The following is a 23,718-nucleotide window of genomic DNA, read 5'->3' as shown; positions in this document are numbered from 1 at the left end:
CTTTGCCAGAGCAGTTTTAGTGGAATGATTGGAAACCAGTTTACACAGTACGTTGAGATGGAAGATGATAAATACACTGTAAAGAGAAGGAGAAAGGGAAGGAACATGGTTAAGGGGAGGGAGACATAGGTTTGACTTTGAAAATGCAAGAGCCCTGAGCATATTGATATGCTGACGGGAAAGAGCCAGTGGAGAGGGAGGGGGCTGATGATGGCTGGAGCAGAAGCCCTGAGGAAGCTGCAGGGTGGGTGTGCAGGGGTGCAGCAGGGGAAATGGACTTGAATAAGAAGGAAAGAATGTTCTGCATGCTACCCATCCTGTCATCCTTCTCGAGCTACAAACATTTTTCCTTCTTTATTCATGAGGATCTCTGTGCTCAATACACGAATCTTCCTGAACATGGTTTTCTTTTTTTATCTGGTTTCTATTTCTCCTCTCCTGGGGCTGCCATATTAGACCATCAGAAGGTTGCTTCCTAGCCTGAGAATTCTTTGCATTCGTATTTTAAATCAGAGTGTCTCAAAAATGCTTGAAAGTTATTTTTAAAGTCACTTAAATTGTAACGCCACCATCTATGCTACCTAGCATTCCAAGGATTTGGAGTATTATGAAGTCAAACAAATACCCCAGAATAAGTTGAGGCTCACCAATTGTCCATTATTCAAAACATTCCCAGTTAATCAATGCATATGCTTATTACTAGTTTGTGTACTGAGTGCACTTGGAAAAAGAATCCTTATGTCTGTTACTTGCAGAGGAGATAATTGAATGCATGCTCACTGCTTGGATTTGCTAATAAAAGATGCATGCTTGTGAGCCAAACTCATATCAGTTGTCATGGTTTCTCTTAAGGTGTAATAGCATTTAGTTTTTTAGTCTTGTGGTTTCATTTATTTCTTGCCACAATAGTTAATTTTGAATGTACTGAAAGGGTAGTTAGAGGAAAATGTAGCTACACTTCATCAATTTTTATCACAAATTTTTTTAAAGCTTTTTATTACGGACATTTTCGAACATGCAGACAAATAAAGAAAGTAGTATGCTGAACCCCTGTGTACCCATGAACCATCTTCAATATTATTAACGTTCTGTTGTTTTGTTTGATCTTTTCCTCCCACTTTTTTTCCCTTTGTTGGAGTGTTTTTAAAGAAAATTCTACGTAGTACTTCATTTCACTCATAAATTCTTCAGTATGTATCTGACAGATAAGAACTAAAACCCTAAATCATTATCACATCCCCACAAAATCAACAATAATTTCTTAATAGCTCATGCCCCATGCATGTTCAGTTTTTCTCTGATTGTCTCAGAAATGCCTTTTGCATACAGATGACTTGTTTAAATCGTGATACAAACAAGGTCAGAACATTGCATTCGGTGGGTAAGTCTCTTAAATCTGTTTTAATCTATCAGTTTGAGAACTGTTTTCCATAATAATTTTTTGCATATTTTTCAAATAAAAAAATCAGTGCAGGAAACTCATAAAACACAGAAAAGCACAATGCAAAACAGTCATTACTTGCAGTCTCACAACCAAAAGATAATCACAAATAGCGTTTTGGTACACGTCCTCCCATATTTAAGAAAATAAATCTCTGGATGGGGAGGCATTTTGCATCCAGTCTTACACCTTCTGCTACATCCTGTGGGCACACAGTGCAGCTTTTGAGGGTGAGTGGACAGGCCACCGTGAGGGGATTGAGACAGGAAGGCCTGGACCTGTCGGTGAGTTTTCTGCTTGTTCACTGTTTGCCTCTGCGACATTCCATTGTTAATGTCTAAATGGCTGTTAACCCACCACATAACCACCAGGCGCTGTAGGAGTCCTCAGTAGAAACTCTCCATGCGATCATTTGCATGTTCACTTCTAAAGCACTTTAATATTATTATAAATTAAATACTGCTCTCTTGTGCTCTTTATGCTATGCATTTGGACAGAGGTCAGAACTGCAGCAGGTAAGAGCGGTTGGCGTTTCATGTAGATAAAATGAAATGCCAATGATTTTTGTCACAAGTGCTAAGTATAGACACTTTTGCTTAAATGTAGGGAGCTGGAAGGAAAACCAAAAATAGTATCCCTGTTTACAATTTTCTGAGGATGAGTTGTGAGGAATTCACACCAAGAGCCCAAGAAATACTTGCAGTGCTTTTTCTGTAATACTTTAAGCATACATGCTATGGCAGTTTTCCAAGACAGCTTATTGGTCAATTTGTTCTTTACATTGTAGCTTATATCCCTAACCTATGAAGCAGTGCTTTTTGCCTTGACAAAGGCAGGTGTACAAGTAACTTTAGTATCAGAAGTTTCTTATGTCTTTGAAGATGAAGGATTCATGAGTTCATGCTGAAGGGACAAAGACAAAGGGACATTTTTAAAAGAAGAAGACTTCTGGGGATTATATGGAATATTTTTTCACAGTCTTTCTTTCATAGAGTTACAGAAATCAGCTGAATTAGATGCGTTCAAATAACAGCTACAGCTGTGTGTCACACAAGACTCATAAACATTATTGTACAACATCCGGGATGTGCAGTTGTGGCTTACACATTTTTCCCAAAGTGTTGATTTTTCAGAACACTCTTTGGGCAACTGAAGTCAAAATCTTAATATTGTTTAAATATACGTTTCTAGGTTGTAGTGTAATTTTAATGTTCGTTTGGAGGAACGGGTTTTTTTTTTTTTTTTTTGCGTTATGCGGGCCTCTCACTGTTGTGGCCTCTCCCGTTGCAGAGCACAGGCTCCGGACGCACAGGCTCAGCAGCCATGGCTCACGGGCCCAGCCGCTCCGCGGCATGTGGGATCCTCCCGGACCGGGGCACGAACCCGTGTCCCCTGCATCGGCAGGCGGACTCTCAACCACTGCGCCACCAGGGAAGCCCCTGGAGGAACAGTTTTAAAAGTCATATTTTCCAAAGTCTCGAAATGTTTGCCAGTTTCTAAAAAGTTGAGCAATCGACGTAACAGTGGCTCAGAAGTTAATATTTAACCTGACTTAATTTTTAAAGTCTCCTCTTCTCCCCAGAATGACAGGTATTGAATGCCAGCTGCTCTCTCTCTCCAGTAGGCCTTTGTAAACCATCTAGTATTAGCTAAACTTCTGTGATGGAAGTGGCCTTTGGAAAATCTAAACTTGTCACTGAGACAGCTCCTCACAAGCCTTATCCCCAACCCTGCTAAGGCATCCAGCCTGTTGTGCGAACACCTGACTGGGGAGATGAGGCAAAGCTTGTAGGCCCTGCCATGACTGCTGTTTCCCTCTGGCCTGCATACGTTCTGGAGGGCCAGGTGGCCCCTTTTCAGACACATGATTGTCAAGTAAGCCACTGGGGAATGGTGGACCCCTCTGTGTTTCTCTGTGTGAAGATTGCTGGTTAGGTTTAGTCATTTGTCACACCACCTGCATTTCTCGATTTTGGTTTTAAATACAGACAGATAAGTATCCAATCACAGAAAGTTTAATAACTGTAGACCACAAGGTATAACGACTTAACCCATATTTCTTGTCAGACTAGATCTGATTTCTCTCTCAAAGGTTCTCTAGCAAAAATGATCTTGTGGGGTTTCATAAGAACTCGGCTAACTTTTATTATGGTGTATATAATAGTTAATTTTTTTTTTTTTTTTTAAGATCCAAGAAAACATTCTTGGCCAAAATCTAGGGGAAGTTACTGCCACTTCGTACTGTACAAGGAAAACAAAGACACCATGGATGCTATTAATCTACTGTCTAAATATTTAAGGTTAGTATTTTGTTCTTTTGCCCATACAAAATCAAAACACAGAAGTGTATTTTCCTCTTTCCATGCTGATGAAAAAGGAGTGGGGAAATAGGCAAATAGGTAGCAAATGTGCCTCCTAATTATAGTGGGTTTGTTTGTTTGTTTGTTTTGTTTTGGGAGGGTCTTTTTTGTCTGCACTGAGTGGCTTGCAGGATCCTAGTTCCCCAACCAGGGATGGAACCTGGGCCACAGCAGTGAAAGCACCAAGTCCTAACCACTGGACTGCCAGGGAATTCCCAATTATAGTTTTCTTAGACAACAGTTGAATTAATTTTTTTTAACCTCCTTGCATATTGCCAGTGATTCAAAATGAAAATTCTTTAAGTAAGTGGTTTACATATAGTTGAGAGTTACTAGTTCACCTAGCTGAAAATAAAAATTAACTTTCTTCCCTGAAAGCCTATACTTTGATGTGGTTGCAGAGGTCTGCTACTAAACCATAAGCTCTTAACTCCAGGAGATAGACTAGATTGGAAACCTGACACCAGTCAGATTTTCTCACAGGAATGCAAGTATAGTAGAGTTTCGGTCTCTGAGGATGAGCCAGGTGCCATTTTGTTTTTGGAAATGGTTACAGGTACCATAGCAAATCTGTATGCATGGAAATTTGCTTTCTGATATATATTTAACCCAGTTTAAACACAGCACACAGTGTGTTAGTTTGCTGTGGCTGCCTTGACAAGATACCACAGACTGGGTGGCTTAAATAAGAGACATTCATTTTCCCACAGTCCAAAGGCTGGAAGCCCCAAGCTCAGGGTGTTGGCAGGTTTGTTTTTTTCTGAGGCCTCTCCTTGGCTTGCAGATGGCCACCTCCTCTGTGTTCTCTCATGGTCTTCCCTCTGAGTGTGTCTGTGTCCCGGAGTCTCTCTGTGTGTCCACGTTTCCTCTCCTTATATTAGGACATGAGTCTAAGTTGATTAGGGCCTCATTTTAACTTAATCACCTCTTTGAAGGCTCTGTCTCCAAATACACTTGTGTTCTGAGGTACTGGCTGTCACAGCCTCAACATAGGAATTTTAAGGGAGCACAATTTAGTCCATAGGACACAGTACCATTTAAAGTAGGATTTTACTTTACTCTAGTTGCTGGTTCTCTCTGATTCCTTGTCAGTACCTGAACCCGGGAGAGTAGGCAGTTGGGGAGGGAGCTCCTCTGAGATCTGGAGCTGCGATTGCTCAGAGTTCAAGAAATTCTTCCTGTTTCTTTCCTGTTCGTGTGGAGCAGTTTTTGTAAAGTTCTTCTTGTTTAACTGGCTTACTTATATCTTCATATTAAAACTATTCTGATCCTTGTTTTAGCATTTGGCTTTTATACAAAGAAATAGCATGTATTTATGGAAAATTCACATTACTATTAACTTTTTTGAAATTGAAGTTATAAAATTTTTGAAGTGGTATGTGATACATCTGGAGTGGATTTTTCTTTACCTCACAGTTATGTAATTAATGAATTGCATGTAATCAACAGGAAGTGCATTACTTCCTTCTCTGTTGCTGGCTAGTACAAACGTTCTGAGTCCCACACAGCTGGACTTCCCTGGTGGCGCAGTGGTTAAGAATCCGCCTGCCAGTGCAGGGGACATGGGTTCGAGCCCTTGTCCTGGAAGATCCCACGTGCCGTGGAGCAACTAAGCCCGCACACCACAACTACTGAGCCTGCGCTCTAGAGCCTGCAAGCTGCAACTACTGAGCCTGCGTGCCTAGAGCCTGTGCTCCGCAACAAGAGAAGCCACTGCAGTGAGGAGCCCGTGCACCGCAACAAAGAATAGCCCCTGCTCGCTGCAACTAGAGAAAGCCCGCGCGCAACAGTGAAGACCCAATGCAGCCAACAATTAAATTTTTAAAAAAATTTTAAAAAGTCACACACACAGCTAAGGAGGGGGTTTTTCAGGCATCATTTTTTTTTTAAATTTTAAACACCTTTATTGGAGTATAATTGCTTTACAGTTGTTCAGGCATTATTTACTTTCTTAGCTTGCACACTAATTTATGTTTTCCTGGGTATATTTTTAAATAAAGTTTGTCCTTACCCTTATTCCTTTATGGCTTTTTTTTTTTTTTTTCGATACGCGGGCCTCTCACCATTGTGGCCCCTCCTGTAGCGGAGCACAGGCTCCGGACGCGCAGGCCCAGCGGCCATGGCTCACGGGCCCAGACGCTCGGCGGCATGTGGGATCCTCCCGGACAGGGGCACGAACCCGCTTCCCCTGCAGCGGCAGGCGGACTCTCAACCACTGCTCCACCAGGGAAGCCCTCGTTATGGTTTTAAGTATATTTATTTTAAATCTTAAATTATGAGAAGCATGATTTCCTAATGGTACGTGACTTCAGGTGATTTTGTTTTTGTCTTATCAGAGTCAAGCCAAACATATTCTCCTACATGGGAACCAAAGATAAAAGGGCCATAACCGTTCAAGAGATTGCTGTTCTCAAGTAAGTAGTGAGTACATGTCAGGATTTGTACTGCAAAACTCCTAGCACCGCCTTTCAGAGTTCTTGGATTTGCTTTGTGGAGTTTACCTCTTCCATCTTTAGATGGTGCCTCTGCCTTTTCAAAAAATTGCTTTTCTATTTTTTTTTTCTTCTTCCTTATCTGTATTTTCTAATGTTTTTGCAGCAAAAATGTTTTGCAGTAATTTTAAAAGGATTTTTGTGGTAGAGTCAAGAGAATAAGTGCCTCTTTCTCTCCTTTCTCTCTCTTTTTCATTCATTATTAAATACAAGTTATTTAAAATTACAGAACAGTGAATGAGGTCTTTTGTTACACACTGGAGATATACAGATGAAAAAGATGGCAGAGAGAAAAATAAATCAGAACTTATCGCACAGTGAGGTAAATGCTAAAATAGAGGTATATTTGGGATATTAGGGTAGACCTGACGACAGAGCTTGGCACTCATTGTGGGGGGCAGGCCAGGGAGGTTTTCACAGAAAATGGCATCTAGATGAGGGCTTCTCTGCCTCTTCACTGCTGGCATTTTGGACTGGGTAATTCTTTGTTGTAGGGGGCCGTCCTGTGCATTGTAGGACATTTAGCAGCAGCCCTGGTCTCTACCCACTAGATGTCAGTAGCATTCCCTCTAGTGATGTCAGTATTGTGACAAACAAAAATGTCTCCAGACATTTCTAAATGTCCCTTGAAGGGCAAAATAGCCCCTGGTTGAGAATCACTGGTCTAGATTCTAGAAGGATGAGTAGGAGTTTCCTAGGGCTGGGAGGGTCTAGGGTTGTTTGTTCCACACCAAGAAAACAGCTTGTGAAAAGACACTGGAAAGGATTTGGGAGCATAGCATATTTGGTACCTGGCAGGTGTTTGAGTTTTGTGGGAGCTTAGCAGGAAATAAGGCTTCAAGGGTAGGCACGATCCAGATCCTGAAGGGCCCTGAGGGTCATGTTAGGATCTTGGACTTGACCTTAATCTAAACAGGGGGAGTTGTGTGTAGGAACAGGCTTAGGGGTTGTTGGTGAGCAAGAGGGATGGAACAGAGATCAGGGCTACTGCCATATTCTGGGGCGGAGGCCGGGCGTCTGAACCCAGTCAGTTGAATGAAGGTCAGAGGGAAAGGAGGAAGTTGGACAAACTCAGGCTTCTGTCCTCATGCACCCCATGAGGTAAGGAGTGGTAGGAGGGAGAAATAAAGGGGCAGGAGGACACTTTGGGGGTGATGCAGATGTTCATTATCTTGAATGTGGTGATGGTTTCACGGGTTTTAACATTCACATGTTAAAACTTGTACATTTTGAATATGTACGGTTTACCGTATGTTAATTTTGTAATGAAAAATAAAGTCATCTATGCTTGCTTTCCCTATCTTTTCATAAAGAAGTTGAGGTGGCGCCTCCTCCTTGCTCCACAGTCACCTGCCATCTGGCTCCTTTCCCACCCCTCCTCTGATTCATTTGAGATAATGTCGGGATTGAGCTCCTGGTTGCATCCTAATGGATTTCTGGTCCTTTCCTTCACTGACCCTGGGACAGTGGCGTGATGTCGTAGTAAAGGCAGAGTGAGAACATCTCTCCGCGACTTCACTAGTGGTGGTGAGGTGTCGCTGTGTTTGAGGGAGAGCGGAAGGAGACACCTGAAGATGCCAGTGCTCTCACCTGGTGGCCTGGTCTCTCTCTCCCTGAGACACATGGAACGTGGGGCAGAGTGAAGGGGGCAGGAGTGGGGAAGGGAACTTTAAAAGAGTGTGAAGATTTGAAACAGCCTTTGTGGGTGATGGGCTCATCAGCAGCTCCTGCCAATAAGGCACCGGCAGTGACTCGAGGGCTCAGGCTTTCCGTGCTCTGGATGGTGGGGCACAGAAGGTTCTTGCTTTCTCTTTGGTGTCCTGAAATACCATTGTAGTCAATTCCTGTGCTTTCCAGCCCACCAGCTTTGGGAACTTTTCCACCTAAGATTAAATAATGGATTGGTTCAATTTGTTTTCAACACGGAAGGAACTAGGTAGAAAATGAAAGTTCCACCATAATTGTACTCCCTTAGAGATTGCCTTGCTTATGGCTTGGTATATTTTTGTAGGGAACTCTTTTTTCCTTATAAACTGAAATATTTATTTAAAATGTGTTCTTTTCTTGCAAACAATAAATGATGTACCTCTTTCCCTGTTAATATGTAGCAAAAGATATTTAAATATATGGATGCATCCTAATTTATGAACTACTGTTCTATTTCTGAATGTTTACATAGTTTCCCATTTCTTGCTATTATAAGCAGTTCCATGATGAACATATTGGGAGTTAAATCTTGGCACATATCTGTGATAACTTCTTTAGGATAAACTTAGCAGCGGAATTACTGACTTAAAAGCGAATGTGAAATTCTAGGTTTTAGGTTTTTGTTAGCAGGGTTTACTTGCCCTGTAGAAAGGTTGTACCAGTTTATCACCTTTATTCTTCTCCAGAATCCTCCCTGACACATATCACGATCTAAGAAAAAAATAATTTACAAATTTGAGGTTTAGAAAATGGCATCTCGTTATTTTCTATTGCATTTTATGATGTGACATCTTTGAAGAGTGAAGGTATTTATTTCTCTTCTTCGTCAGCCACCAGGTGTCATACTTGATCACAATGCGGCTCTATTCATAGAGCTTTGCTGCCTTTATCATCTTCCTGTTGACTTAGTAAGAAACCACATTAGACACCTAAATGTTGGCCTTTGCAAAGCACATGGCACTTATCTTGCGGATGCAGGCTACACCCTTCGTTTGCTTAATGGATACGTGGGGCTGGGCAGATTGGCCTTTCCCGTGAGAACTGGTGGACAGGATAAACCCACTCCGCCACACAAGGATTTTAATTATTGCTGAATTGATCACTCCTCCGGATAAGCAGCTTTTCAGCTTCATGTAACTCTCCAAAGTCACCTAGTGGTTGTAACAGGATCTCAAGCAGGAACAGCCTCATTCAGCATGATTTGTTTCTTTTCCTGCCTCTTCCTGCCAGTCTCCTTTCTGAGCCTGGGCCAGTATTTCCCTGGCTTTGTTAATAAAGGCTTTTTGTGCAACATGCTGCTTAGGTTGGCTCCTGATGTTTAAACGCAAGATTTTGGTAGTCCCAAGTTACTCACAGAATTGCTGTGAATTTACAGCCAAAGAGCCTGATCCAGGATCATCAAAGTTAAAACTATGAACAGTATCGTGAAAAGTATTGTCAGCTTCATTCCATCAGTTCTCAGGGAGCACCCACACCAATGAGAACTGAGTGTAGCTCTTGCTTTCTGCCGTTCTAGTGGGTTTCAGAAATAACATGCTGTGTATTTAAGAATAGACAGTAGAATTTGAGTCAGCCATGAACAGAAATGAAGTACTGATACATACTATGACATGGATTACAACATTATGCTAAATAAAAGAAATCATACACAGAAGGCCACATATTATATGATTATATTTGTATGAAATGTCCCAAATAGGGAACTCTATAGAGACATAGTAGATTAGTGGTTGCTAGGAGCCGCAGATCTAGGGAATGGGGTCAGTAGGTGTAGGGTTTCTTTTGGAGGTGAGAGAAATGTTCTGGAACTAGATAGTGGTGACAGTTGCATAACATGGTGAATATACTAAAGACCACTGAATTGTACACTTTTATAATGGTTAAAATGATAACCTTTTTGTTATGTTATTTTTAGCTCAACTTAAAAAACAAAAAAACAACAACAAAAAAAACAGAGCTGTCTGTCATGGCTCTTGGGCATCAGCCTCCATAAGCTCTCTCCAGAGCTGCCAAGTTGCTTCTTTCCTCCTGACTCTTAAATATTCCATTCGTTTCTACAGCAGTAGTTACTGACCAAGGAGGGGTTCTGTCCTCCTGTCCCTCCCTCTGTTCATCTCCTTCCTCTCCTGCTGGACTCCAGGATACTATTTCTGGATTAATTTATGCCCTGTGGCTCTACCATTGTCCCTATACATATGAAGTCAGGGATGTGGTGCCCTTTCTCTCCTGGATCTGCTGCCTCTGAGCAGCTGGCCCAAGCTGGTATAGACCCACTTTACACCTTTTTGGTGCTCGGGTTGGACACGGCATTCGGGGCCAGGAGAGAGAGTAAAGGAGTATGAGCTTTGCCCACTTCTCAGCCTAGCTTCCTACATTTTATAATAATTAATGGGATAATGACAAATATTTTTTCCTCAAGAAATTTGGTCAGGCTGTTTCTGCTCATACTGAACCAGGAAACAAGACTGATTGATAATGCATCAAGGAATTGATTGTCTTCAGGGAGTATGGGGAAATTTTCAGCAAGGAAACAAGAAGAACTCTCTGAGATGAAATGGCAAACTGGTATTCTATCGGTGGATTTTTTAAACAGTTTATTTAACTCAGTAACAGCATATTTTTAACAAGGGAGTGAGGTAAAATTTCCCCACTAATTTTTCATGTAACGTTGGAAATTCAGAGGCTGCAGAGCAGGGGCACACGCCTCTGTGGGGCTGCTTCCATGATCAGCTGCTCTGGGTTGATAGACCAGGCACGTTGGGGCAGAACAGCCTCTCATGCAGGCCCCGGGCCCAGGAGCCACATCCAGATCCTTCCGACCTCTGTATTTCCAGGCAAAGCTGGAACATGGCTCCTCATAACAAGAGCCAGCAGGAATGCGCTTAAGGACCACGGCTGAAAAACACTGCACAGTCCAGAGTAGTAAAGAGAGAAGTGTATTCAACAAAGTGAAGCACAAACGCTCTTTGTTCTGGTAGTTCTCAGCGTAGGTGTCTTTTCAGAGGAAGTCTGAATTCAGAAAAACTTAAAATGACTTTCTTAGCACAGTGATACACTGTGCAGGATTATTTGTAATTTTGAAAAATTGTAAACAACCCAGGTGACCCAAACTGGAAAATCTTAAATGAATGGCTAAATAAGTAAATTCCAATTGATGAATTATTTTTGACCATATTAGATTAGCTGTAATTTTAAAAAGGCTCTTTATTAAAGGAAAGGGCGAAGTGTGAAAGTCTCAAATGAAAAGCCAATGTCCTGTTTAATGGTGAGATACTAGAGTATTTTATTAGAGTTGGGAACAAAGTAAATAAAGATGCACACTATTACCACTATTTATCATTGTTCTAGGCATACTGTAATACAAAAAACAAAAATAAGTGGCGTAAAAATTAGAAGGGAGGAGGCCAAATTGCAGGTTTTGTTACTGATTTATTATTGTTTCTACGCAAGGAGTTGACTGAAAATTACACAAGATAGGAAAGATTACGTACAAAAATCAATATTCAGATGATAGCCAGTTAGAAATTATAATGGAAAAAACTCTTTTACACAGAAGAAGTTTAAAAAAGAAAAGAACATACCTAGAAACAAAGATTTTTGTAAAGTATAAGATCTCTCTCTATGAAGAAACTTTGAAATGCTACTGATTGATGTTAAAGGACTTGAATAAATGAATGCTATAACCTGTTCTTGGATACATATAAATGTGCTTTAATGAGTAAATGTATAAATTTATGCTGATACTAATGAAAATACCAATAGAATGTTTCAGTGTAATCAAGCTGATCATAATGTGGGAAAGACACAGAACTAGCCATAAAAATTCTGGAAAAAGTGACTAATAAAGGGGTATTAGCCTCAGTATATATATATATGAAACATCTATAAAAATAAAAAATATATGTATAAATACATATATATTTTCATTTTTTAAATGTTTTTATTGAAACATTCTCATGATGATTTCTGCTGTGGGGTAAATTGTACCCTTAGACTAGTAAAAACATTTTTTTTTTTTTTTTTTTTTTTTTTTTTGCGGTGCGCTGGCGTCTAACTGCTGTGGCCTCTCCCGTTGCGGAGCACAGGCTCCGGACGCACAGGCTCAGCGGCCATGGCTCACGGGCCTAGTTGCTCCACGGCATGTGGGATCTTCCCGGACCGGGGCATGAACCCGTGTCCCCTGCATCGGCAGACGGACTCTCAACCACTGCGCCACCAGGGAAGCCCTAGTAAAAACATTTTAACTGCACTTTCCACCCTAAGATATTTCTGGATTTATAGTAATCAATTTCTCTAACTTACCACCTGTTTTTATTTTTTTAAATTTATTTTTATTGAAGTATAGTTGATTTACATTGTTTCAGATGTACAACAAAGTCAGTTTTATACTTTTATATATATATGTATATACACACACAGACACACACACACATACACACATATATTCTTTTTCAGATTCTTTCCCATTATTGGTTTTTACAAGATACTGAATATAGTTCCCTGTACTCTACAATACGTCCTTGTTTATTTTATATATAGTAGTGTGTGTATGTTAATCTCACATTCCCAGTTTCTTCCTTCCCCCTTTCCCCTGTGGTAACCATAAGTTTGTTTTCTATGTCTATGAGTTTGTTTCTGTTTTGTAAATAAGTTCATTTGTATATATTTTTTTAACCACATATAAGTAAAAGCATATTTTATTTGTCTGACTTACTTCACTTGGTATGATAATCTCCAGGTCCATCCGTGTTGCTGCAAATGGCATTATTTCATTTTTTATTATGGCTGAGTAATATTCTACTGTATGTATGTACCACATCTTCTGTAGCCATTCATCTTTCAATAGACATTTAGGTTGTTTCCATGTCTTGACTCTTGTAAATAGTGCTGGTATGAACACTGGGGCACATGTATCTTTTTTTAAAAAAAATAAATTTACTTATTTATTTTTGGCTGCGTTGGGTCTCCGTTGCTGTGCGTGGGCTTTCTCTAGTTGCAGCGAGCAGGGCCTACTCTTCATTCTGGTGTGCGGTCTTCTTATTGCAGTTGCTTCTTTTGTTGCGGAGCATGGGCTCTAGGCATGCGGGCTCAGTAGTTGTGGCTTATGGGCTCTAGAGTGCAGGCTCAGTAGTTGTGGTGTACGGGCTTAGTTGCTCCATGGCATGCGGGATCTTCCCAGACCAGGGCTTGAACCCCTGTCTCCTGCATTGGCAGGTGAATTCTTAACCACTGTGCCACCAGGGAAAGCCCGCATGCATCTTTTTAAATTAGAGTTTTCATCTTTTCTGGGTATATATCCAGGAGTGGGATTGCTAGATCATATGGCAACTCTATTTTTAATTTTTTAAGGAACCTCCATACTCTTCTCCATAGTGGCTGTTACTAATTTACATTCCCACCAACAGTGGAGGAGGGTTTCCTTTTCTCTACACCCTCTCCAGCCTTTGTTATTTGTAGGCTTTTTAATGGTCATTCTGACTGGTGCGAAGTGGTACCTCACTGTAGTTTTGATTTGCATGTCTCTTAATAATTAGCAATATTGAGCATCTTTTCATGTACCTGTTGGCCATCTGTATGTCTTTTTTGGAGAAATGTCTATTTAGGTCTTGTGCCCATTTTTTGATTTTTTTTTTTTGATAATGAACTGTATAAACTGTATATTTTGCAAATTAAGCCCTTGTTGGTTGCATCATTTGCAAATATTTTCTTCCAGTCTGTTGTCTTTTTGTTTTGTTTATGATTTCCTTTGCTGTGCAAAAGATTTTATGTTTAATTAGATCCCATTTGTGTATTTTTGCTTTTGTTTGCATTAATCTAGGAGATGGACACAAGAAAATAGTGCTATGATTTATGTCAAAGCATGTTCTTTTAAAAAAATTAATTAATTAGTTAATTAATTTATGGATGCGTTGGGTCTTCGTTGCTGTGTGCAGGCTTTCTCTAGTTGTGGCGAGCAGGGCCTAGTCTTTGTTCTGTTGTGTGGCCTTCTCATTGCGGTGGCTTCTCGTTGTGGAGCATGGGCTCTAGGCACGCGGGCTTCAGTCGTTGTAGCGCATGGGCTAATTAGTTGTGGCTCGCGGGCTTTAGAGCGCAGGCTCTGTAGTTGTGGAGCACGGGCTCAGTTGCTCTGCAACATGTGGGATCTTCTCGGGCCAGGGCTCAAACCCGTATCCCCTGAATTGGCAGGTGGATTCTTAACCAGTGCGCCACCAGGGAAGCCAAAAGCATGTTCTGCCTATATTTTCTTCTAGGGTTTTTATAGTATCTGGTCTTACATTTAGGTCTTTAATCCATTTTGAGTTTATTTTTGTTAATGGTGTTAGAGAATGTTCTAATTTCATTCTTTTACGTGTAGCTGTCCAGCTTCAGTATATTTTAAAGCATATTATAGTAGTGTAGTAGGGACTTCCCTGGCAGTCCATTGGTTAAGACTCCACGCTCCCAAGGCAGGGGGCACGGGTTCGATCCGTGGTCGGGGAACGAAGATCCCACATGCTGTGTAGCATGGCCAAAAAAGTATAGCAGTTAAAGCAATATGATACTGGCACATAAATGGGTAGCATTAGAATAATTACAGACCCAGATATATCCACAGAGTTAGTGTGTAAGCAAGTAACATTTAAAATCAGCAAAGAAGAGTGTTGGGTTTTTTTGTTTGTTTGTTTGTTTTTTAATTTATTTGGTTGCGCTGGTTCTTAGTTGCAGCAGGTGGGCTCCTTAGTTGTGGCATGTGAACTCTTAGTTGTGGCATGCATGTGGGATATAGTTCCCTGACCTGGGATTGAACCCTGGCCCCCTGCATTGGGAGCATGGAGTCTTAACCACTGTGCCACCAGGGAAGTCCCAAAGAAAAGTTCTGAGTCAGTGAATTTGTTGAAATAACTGAGTAGCCACCTGAAAAAAAAAAAATTAAATTGACTCCTTACCTGAGTTTTTATATGTCTTCACTGGCAGAGGCAAGGCTTTGCCAAATATTAACAAAGCCATTTGAAAGGCGGTATCAGCCACAGTGTCACTGCGAAGATAGATGGATAGAGAGAGATATATGATATTACAGATAGATGTAATATGAATATTTATCTTTTGTAGCCAGGTCCTTGGTGTAGTATTTATACTCCTCAATCTACCTTTTAAAAAAAGACAAAAAACCAAAAGATACGTGTATGCTGATAATTTAAAATGCAGAACCAAAGCCACTGAGCAGCAGCTGATACTGTTACTGACTTGTGTGTGAACAGCTTTCCTCTCTTCTTCCTTAACCTCCTTGTTACCTCGGACGAAGAGAGTCCATAATTTAAAGCAGAGGGGGAGAACTTGGCCTCCTCCCACTCCTCTCTAAATGAGCCACTTAGGGCATCAGTAGTTGACTGGGGAGAGTAAACAGAAACTGCCAGTCAAAGCCTCTGGGACTCCAGTGCCAGAGTTCTTTTCTTCTTTGCCACAACCACTGTAGACTTTAAAAGACCAGTGGTCAAGATTAGTGTGTTAGGGACCGCATGGAGGCCAGCACTGCTGTAAATGAGACATGATGAAAAGTACGTCACTACTGTTGGCCAGAAGGAAACAAAAAGAAAAGTACCCTTTTTACTCTAAAACAACAACAACAACTGGGGCTTCCCTGGCGGCGCAGTGGTTAGGAGTGCACCTGCCAATGCAGGGGACACGGGTTCGAGCCTTGGTCTGGGAGGATCCCACATGCCGCAGAGCAGCTAGGCCCGTGCGCCACGACTACTGAGCCAGCGCTCTAGAGCCTGCGTGCCATGACTCCCCAAGCCCGCGAGCCTAGAGCCCATGTTGCGCGACAGTAGAGGCCACCGCAACCAAGAGTAGCCCCGCTCGCCTCAGTTGGAGAAGGCCGGCACGCAGCAACAAGGACCCAACACAGCAAATAAACAAACAAACAAACAAACAAACAACTGCAAAAGTACTCTACTTATACCTGGAGATACTATTTAAAAAAAATAATCTCTGACTAGGGACACCCTTCCTAAATAGACTTAAAACCCAGAGCTATTAAAAAAAAATTCAACTAACTAAGATGCAACTAACTAAATTTCAACTAACTGAAATTCAACAGACTCACAGACTTAGAGAACGAACTTACGGTTACCAGGGTGGAGGATATGGGGGAGGGATAGTTAGGGAGTTTGCGATTGACATGTACATACTGCTGTACTTAAAATGGATAACCAGGGCTTCTCCGGTGGCACAGTGGTTAAGAATCTGCCTGCCAGTGCAGAGGACATGGGTTCGATCCCTGGTCCAGGAAGATCCCACATGCCCTGGAGCAACTAAGCCCAGGCGCCACTACTATTGAGCCTGTGCTCTAGAGCCTGCGAGCCACAACTGAAGCCTGCGTGCCTAGAGCCTGTGCTCCGCAACAAAGAGTAGTCCCCACTCTCTGCAACTAGAGAAAGCCCACACGCAACAATGAAGACCCAGCACAGCCAAAAATAAATAAATAAATAAATATTTTTAAAAAATAATTTTAAAAAAAGATAACTTACTAGGACCTACTGTATAGCACAGAGAACTCTGCTCAATATTATCTAACAACCTAAATGGGAAAATGGAAAAAAAAATTTTACTGTACAGTCCTATTTGTAGGAGAATGCCAACTAATACAGGAGGAATGGTGGGTATAGAAAAACAGTCTTTCGCAGTCAGCACAGTAATATTTACCTCAGCCAACAATTACCCTTGGGAGACTTCCCTGGTGGTCCAGTGGTTAAGACTCTGTGCTTCAAATGCAGGCAGTGCGGGTTCCATCCCTGGTCCGGGAGCTGGAATCCCACATGCCACACAGTGAAAAAAATAATAATAATAATAAATTATCTTCGGGTACCTAAACAGTTGGACGAAAGACTATGGGGGAACAGGATAGTCACAGAATTTTTAAAATGTCACCCCACAGATTACCAACTAAAAAAGGGAAAGGAGAGAGACAGGTACTCTTCAGCTGCGATACATTGAAAAAGCCACAGCATCACCTATGTGATATTCCCACCAAAATGTGGGCATCTTACTGTGAGGAAACAATGATTGTCCTGGTTCTTGATTAGATCCTGAATTTAAGGAGGTTTAAAAAAATATATAAGTGATGTTATTGGCGGAATTGGGTGAATTTGGATGTGGACTGCTCATCAGTGGCCTTGAATTCACATAGGCTTCGTGAGGGTGACCGGTGGTTAGAAACGCGGGAGACTCTGCTGTTCTTAGGAGACACACACTGCAGTCATTTTAGGGGTGAGGTGTCCCTAGGTCTGCAGCTCACTCTCACATGGTTCAGAAAAATACATAGGTTTTACCTGAATGTGTGTATATATGCGCATATGTGTAATGTATGGGTGTTCATATATCTAGAAATATATGTAAAGTAAATCTGGGAAATTGTTAGCAATTGGTAAATCTACAGGTGAGGTATAAGACTGTTCGTTATAGTGTTGCGAATTTTCTCCAGTTTGATTTTTTTTTAACGTGAAATTGGGAAATTTTGTAAAGTGTAAAATATTATGAATAAACTCACAAAATGGGAGGTAATATTTGCAAGCTATGTGGTAAAGGGTAGATTTCCTTAATATATGAAAACAGAAGAATATTAACAATCCAATAGAAAAATAAGTAATAGGATGAACAGGTACTTCACAGTCAAGATAATGAAGAAATGTTTAGTTTCTCGCATAGTAAGGAGCATTCAGATAAAAATCAAAATAGCATTAAAAAAAAATAAATTTATTTATTTATTTTTGGCTGCATTGGGTCTTCGTTGCTGTGCGGGCTTTCTCCAGTTGCGCTGAGCGGGGGGCTACTCTTCGTCGTGGTGCGCGGGCTTCAGTAGTTGTGGCACGTGGGCTCAGTAGTTGTGGCTCTCGGGCGCTAGAGCTCAGCCTCAGTAGTTGTGGCTCACAGGCTTAGTTGTTCCGCGGCATGTGGGATCTTCCCAGACCAGGGCTCGAACCTGTGTCCCCTGCATTGACAGGCGGATTCTTAAGGACTGCGCCACTAGGGAAGCCCCAAGATAGCATTTTAAACTTATCAGCCTGACAGAGCTCAAAAAGGTTTATAACATGCTGTGTGAGGAGACACAGGCATGAGGAAGTAGGCACTTACATATGAATGGTGTGAGTGTGAATTGGTGTAACTTTTTTGGAGGGTAATAGGGGTTAAAATTTAAAATCCCTGCCTTCTAATTCTAGCGGCTTATCTGAATCATTCACCTATGTAGATGCACCAAGAAGTCTATATGAGGGTATGTGTTATAGAATGGATTGTAATAGCAGAAGGTGGGTAGCAATTTAAATGCCCATCATAGGGGACTGGTCAGAGAAAGGATCCAGGCAGTGCAGCAGCCATTCTTTGAAGCTGTACACAGAGTGAGGCAGTTCCAAAAGGACTGTATGGATAAGGCAGGTCTCTAATATGCATTTTTTCAGTGAATATAAGCAAGATGCTGAACTATTTATTTATTTATTTATTTATTTATTTATTTATTTATTTATTTTATTTGTGGTACGCGGGCCTCTCACTGTTGTGGCCTCTCCCGTTGTGGAGCACAGGCTCCAGACGCGCAGGCTCAGCGGCCATGGCTCACGGGCCCAGCCGCTCCGCGGCATGTGGGATCTTCCCGGACCGGGGCACGAACCTGTGTGCCCTGCATCGGCAGGCGGGCTCTCCACCCCTGCGCCACCAGGGAAGCCCTGAACAATTTATAATGTAACAAAAATTGTGTTTTGAAAGGGAAGATCTGTGTGCTAGTTACTTGGTTGTGTTCACTTTGTGAAAATCCGTCAAGCAGAACACTTATGATCTATGTACTTTTCTGTGTATATAACATATGTATTAAAAGCTTACAAAGAAATTCCAAAAAGAGAGAAGACAATAGGTATACCTATGTGTACACAAAGTGTTACTAGAAGAATAAACAAGAAACTTTTAATGTTGGCAGCCAGTGGGGAGGGGTATTGAGGGATAGAGATAGAACAGAGGCCTTTTAGTACTGTATTTCTTTTTCTATGTGTATTACTATTAAAGAAGTTAAGAAGTTTTTCATGAAAATTTTATAATGCCATTTAAATGATAGCAGGAGGGTACAGGTTATGGTAGGATTCTGACTACATATATATAGTCACATAAAGATAAATATTATATAAATATATCTGACATGAGTTTAAGAAAGAAAGAATGGGAGGAAATTGAAAGTTAGATATTAACTGTTTTTTTTTTTTCTTGCTCTGTACTTTTCTGTATTTTTCCAAGTTTTCTGTAGTGAGTTTACAAAATTTTTCTGAGGGACAGAAATGAAAATATGACTTTTTTAATGCTTAATAACTATCTTTTTACCTGTAGGGATTGCTCTCTGCTCCCTTTCTAACCCCTCTCCCCTCACAAAAACTAGAAAATTTCACAGATGATACTGTTCCATTATCAGTATGTAAGTAACATGAGGCTCTAAGAATATAAAGATGGCCCAGGTTACATCATTCCAATAGGAACTGGTGTCCTTATGCTGGAGGAACATTCCAGAGGCACATGAAAGGTAGGCTCACCTCACCAGCTGTGGTGCCTTTCTTTGCCACTGTCATAGCGCGTAGTCTCATTTCAAGCTGCCGTTTTCTGTACTAAAGTGTCCTAGACCATTTCAGCCAGGCGATAGCTCATGACCCTCTTTCTGCTCCTTTTTTTTTTTCGTATTTTTTAGAATAACTGCGCAAAGACTTGCCCACTTGAATAAGTGCTTGATGAACTTTAAGCTAGGGAATTTCAGCTATCAGAAAAACCCTCTGAAATTGGGAGAGCTTCAAGGGAATCACTTCACTGTTGTCCTCAGGTAAAGAGCTGCGGGTATGAATGCAGACCAGAAAGGGTCTTGCTGTGTCACCTTGAGTCTGTTCAGAACAGTTGTTAATCCCAGTGAGCTGGTGCAGATGCCCGTGGCAGCCAGGAAGGCAGGGTGGGGCCCGATGAGGCTGGGAGAGCAAACACAGCTGCAGTGTTTGTACCAACACACCCACCCCTCTAAAAACTCAGTACCACCTTTGGAAAGAAGCCATCTCCTTGAAATACAAAAGACGGCCTATGATTCCACTTATATTCAGTACCTAGAATAGGCAAATTTATAGATGTAGGACGTAGAATAAAAGTTACCTGGGGTATAAGGTGCGGCCGGGGAGATGGAGAGTTACTGTTTAATAGGTGTGGAGTTTCGATTTGAGAAGATGAAAAAGTTCAGGAAGTAGATAGTGATAAAGGTTGCACAACATTGTGAATGTACTTAATGCCACTGTATTGCATACTTAGAAATGGCTGAAAAGGTAAATTTAGTGTTGTGTATATTTCACAGTTTTTTAAAAGACAGCATCCTCAGGAGGTAGAGAGAAAGCTGCAGGGGGCAAGGGTAAGGCACAGAAGCCAAGCCATGTCACTTGTGATATGCATCCCTGAATGTGTTTGCCTGTAAATTTTTTTCTCTGGGTAATTTGGTCCCCTACAGAAATATTACTGGAACTAACGACCAAGTGGAACAAGCCATGAACTCTCTCAAGGAGATTGGATTTATTAACTACTACGGAATGCAAAGGTTTGGAACCACAGCTGTCCCCACATATCAAGTTGGAAGGTTTGTATTTAATTTCTTAACTTTCGTCTAAAGGAGCTCTCTCCTTAAAAAAAAGAAGCAGGATGTTTTTTGTTGGTGGTGTTTTTAATTATTTCTAGATTTCCTAGAAAAAATGGAAATCTGGGCCAAATGAAGCAATGTGTCTCATCCTTTTGGATGACCAACTGATCCACAGCCTCCTCCTAAGTTTTGTTCTGTTTTATGATAATACATGCACAAGGTGAAAAAATAAATCAGAGTTCAAAAAGACGTAACTTGAAAAGTAAAGTTTTTCTTTCTCCCCTGATAGCCCATCCAGGGATTCTATTTTATTTTCTTTTTTACCGGTAAATCTTGGTTCAGTAAGTGTCCCAACAGTAGCAGCTGGGTAACTCAGACCCAAAGTAGCCTGAAGGAGATATGATCCCTGTTAACAAGTGCTTCCTAGTTTCTTAAACTTGTACCTGCCCTTCCCCCATCCTTTAAGAAAGTGGTATAGGTCGCAATTGGCAAGTAAAATTTATTTTAAGAACTCTCTGATTAGCTTTGAGATAACAGGAAATCCCTCTAGGGCGAGCTAGGGTGGGAATCCCATCAATAAACACTTGGGTTTATAAACTTACTTATGCTATCCTGCTGTCAAGCAGAGACGGTGTTACCTAAATAATTATTCACGTGGCAGTTAGAACTGTGGAAGTCTGAGTTGGAAGTGATCTGAGAGGTTATTTAGTTCATGTGCTTCAAACCCTTTATTTTAGCAAGGATGAAATCTCGGCTTAGGGAGCCTGCCCAAGCTCACTAATTGGTCAGGTGCAGTCTTGAGAATAGAGGGGCTCTTCTTGAATCAGTCCGTGGTTCAGCAGCTGATTCCATGAAGTTGCATTTGTTCATGCATCTTTAAGAGCACAAAATGAAAAATATCATGTAGTATGTCCTCTACCTCTTTTTTTTTTTTTTTTTTTTGCGGTATGTGGGCCTCTCACTGTTGTGGCCTCTCCCGTTGTGGAGCACAGGCTCCAGACACGCAGGCTCAGCGGCCATGGCTCATGGGCCCAGCTGCTCTGCGGCATGCGGGATCCTTCCTCCCGGACCGGGGCACGAACCCGCGTCCCCTGCATTGGCAAGTGGACTCTCAACCACTGCGCCACCAGGGAAGCCTATCCTCTACCTCTTTGAGGCTGTGTTGTGAGGGTTAAAAGCTCAGGCAGAAGGGGGGATTTCCCTGGCTGGCTGTCCAGTGGTTAGGACTAAGCGCTTTCACTGCCTAGGGCCTGGGTTCAGTCCCTGATCGAGGAACTAAGATCCAGCAAGCTTTGCAGTTCAGCCAAAAAAAAAAAAGCAAAACAAAAGAAAACCCGTCAGGCACTGAAGTCAGATTTCAGTTCTGAGCCTCACATTAGACATCTGTGAAATGGAAAGGATAACACCAACCTCACAGGGGTGGTGAAAATGAAGTAAGAAAAAAATCTATGCAATACCTGTTTCTATGCCTAGCAGATAGAAGTGCTCAATAAATGGAAAGTAATATATTAAAATTAGAATATAGTAACCAGAGAAAAAAATTTTTGCCAGGAAGAAAACTGTAATAAATAATAATCACTATTATTAGATAATAAAAGATAATATTTTCAATCTTCATAATGTTCAGAGGACATTGATAATGAAGATGCTAATTGTACTGTGAGACAGAATATTTAAGAGAAGCCTGTATCACCCTTTGAATTTGTAGCTAATTCGGCAGAACAGCAGCCATGGGACCCTGTAAATTTTACACTCCAAAGATAATGTAAAATAGCTAAGGAAAATGACATCAGATTTATTCAGGACCAAAATTGCATTAACATGCCCAAGTATGAAGTCAGTATATAATCCATTCAGAATTCCTAACCAACAGTTTTTATAACACAAGAATGTTTCCTAGCTTCAGAGTAGCCCACTGTTACCACCACAGGACCACCTAAATAAAATAACCCTCAGTTTATAGTTTAAAGGTGGAAGAATGATTTGAATCCAAAATATTTAAAGAACTGTTACGACTCAAAAACAAAAAGGCAGATAACCTAAAAATGGTCAAAGAATATGAGTAGACATTTCTCCATAGAACATAGACTAATGGCCAATAAGCACATAAAAAGATGCTTGACATCACTAAGGAATCACTAATCACTGGGAAAAAGCAGTTCAAAACCACAATGAGATACTACTTCACACCCAGTACAGTGGCTAAAATCAGAAAGACAGACAATGAATAAGTATGGGTGGTAGACTTCCTTGGTGGTATAGTGGTTAAGAATCCACCTGCCGGGCTTCCTTGGTGGCGCAGTGGTTAGGAGTCCACCGGCCAGTGCAGGGGACTCGGGTTCGAGCTCTGGTCCAAGAGGATCCCACATGCCATGGAACAACTCAGCCCCTGTGCCACAACTGCTGAGCCTGCGTGCTGCAGCTTCTGAAGCCCGCATGCCTAGAGCCTGTGCTCTGCAACATGAGAGGCCACTGCAATGAGAGGCCTGCACACCGCAGTGAGGAGTGGCCCACGCTCACCACAACTAGAGAGAGCCCACGCACAGCAACCAACACCCAATGCAGCCAAAAATAAAAATAATAAAATAAATAAATAAATAAAGAAGAATCCGTCTGCCAAAGCAGGGGACATGGGTCCAATCCCTGGTCTGGGAAGATCCCACATGCCGTGGAGCAACTCAGCCCGTGCGGTGGGACTGAGCCTGCGCTCTAGAGCCCATGAGCCACAACTACTGAAGCCCGTGCCCCCTAGAGCCCACATGCCTCGACTACTGAACCCATGCACCGCAACTACTGAAGCCTGCGCACCTAGAGCCCATGCTCTGCGACAAGAGAAGCCACTGCAACGAAGAGTAGACCCGGCTCGCCTCAACTAGAGAGAGCCCGTATAGCAACGAAAAACCAATGCAGCCAAAGGAAAAAAATAAGTATTGGTGAGGACGTGGAGAACTTGGAACTCTCATGACCTGCAGGTGGAAATCTAAAATGGTATAGCCTTTTTGGGAAATAGTCTGGCATTTCCCCACACGGTTAAATAATAGGGTTACCATATGACCTAGCTATTGTGTTCCTAGGAATATACTCAAGAGAATTGAATACATA

General features: G+C 41.5%; 1 protein-coding gene across 5 annotated transcripts in view; it reads left to right on the top strand.

Annotated features, from left to right (window-relative positions):
• The window catches only part of PUS7 (pseudouridine synthase 7), a 109,138-nt gene that overhangs the window by 74,047 nt on the left and 11,373 nt on the right, over positions 1-23,718 (top strand). For 3 of the 5 annotated variants that reach the window (XR_010842282.1, XM_067042820.1, XM_067042819.1), the window contains exons 6-10: positions 1,939-1,956; positions 3,630-3,741; positions 6,138-6,215; positions 19,699-19,827; positions 20,491-20,616. Coding sequence is in view for 3 of the 5 variants with exons in the window: in XM_067042820.1 (XP_066898921.1) it covers positions 1,939-1,956; positions 3,630-3,741; positions 6,138-6,215; positions 19,699-19,827; positions 20,491-20,616 (463 nt within the window). In the remaining 2 variants the exon portion in view is untranslated. The remainder of the gene's footprint in view (positions 1-1,938; positions 1,957-3,629; positions 3,742-6,137; positions 6,216-19,698; positions 19,828-20,490; positions 20,617-23,718) is intronic. The other 2 variants (XR_010842283.1, XM_059074524.2) reach the window with 1 other exon arrangement.

The sequence above is a fragment of the Kogia breviceps genome, chromosome 9, assembly GCF_026419965.1.
Source record: "Kogia breviceps isolate mKogBre1 chromosome 9, mKogBre1 haplotype 1, whole genome shotgun sequence".
Lineage (NCBI taxonomy): Eukaryota > Metazoa > Chordata > Mammalia > Artiodactyla > Physeteridae > Kogia > Kogia breviceps.
This window is presented reverse-complemented; position numbering and strand designations above follow the sequence as displayed.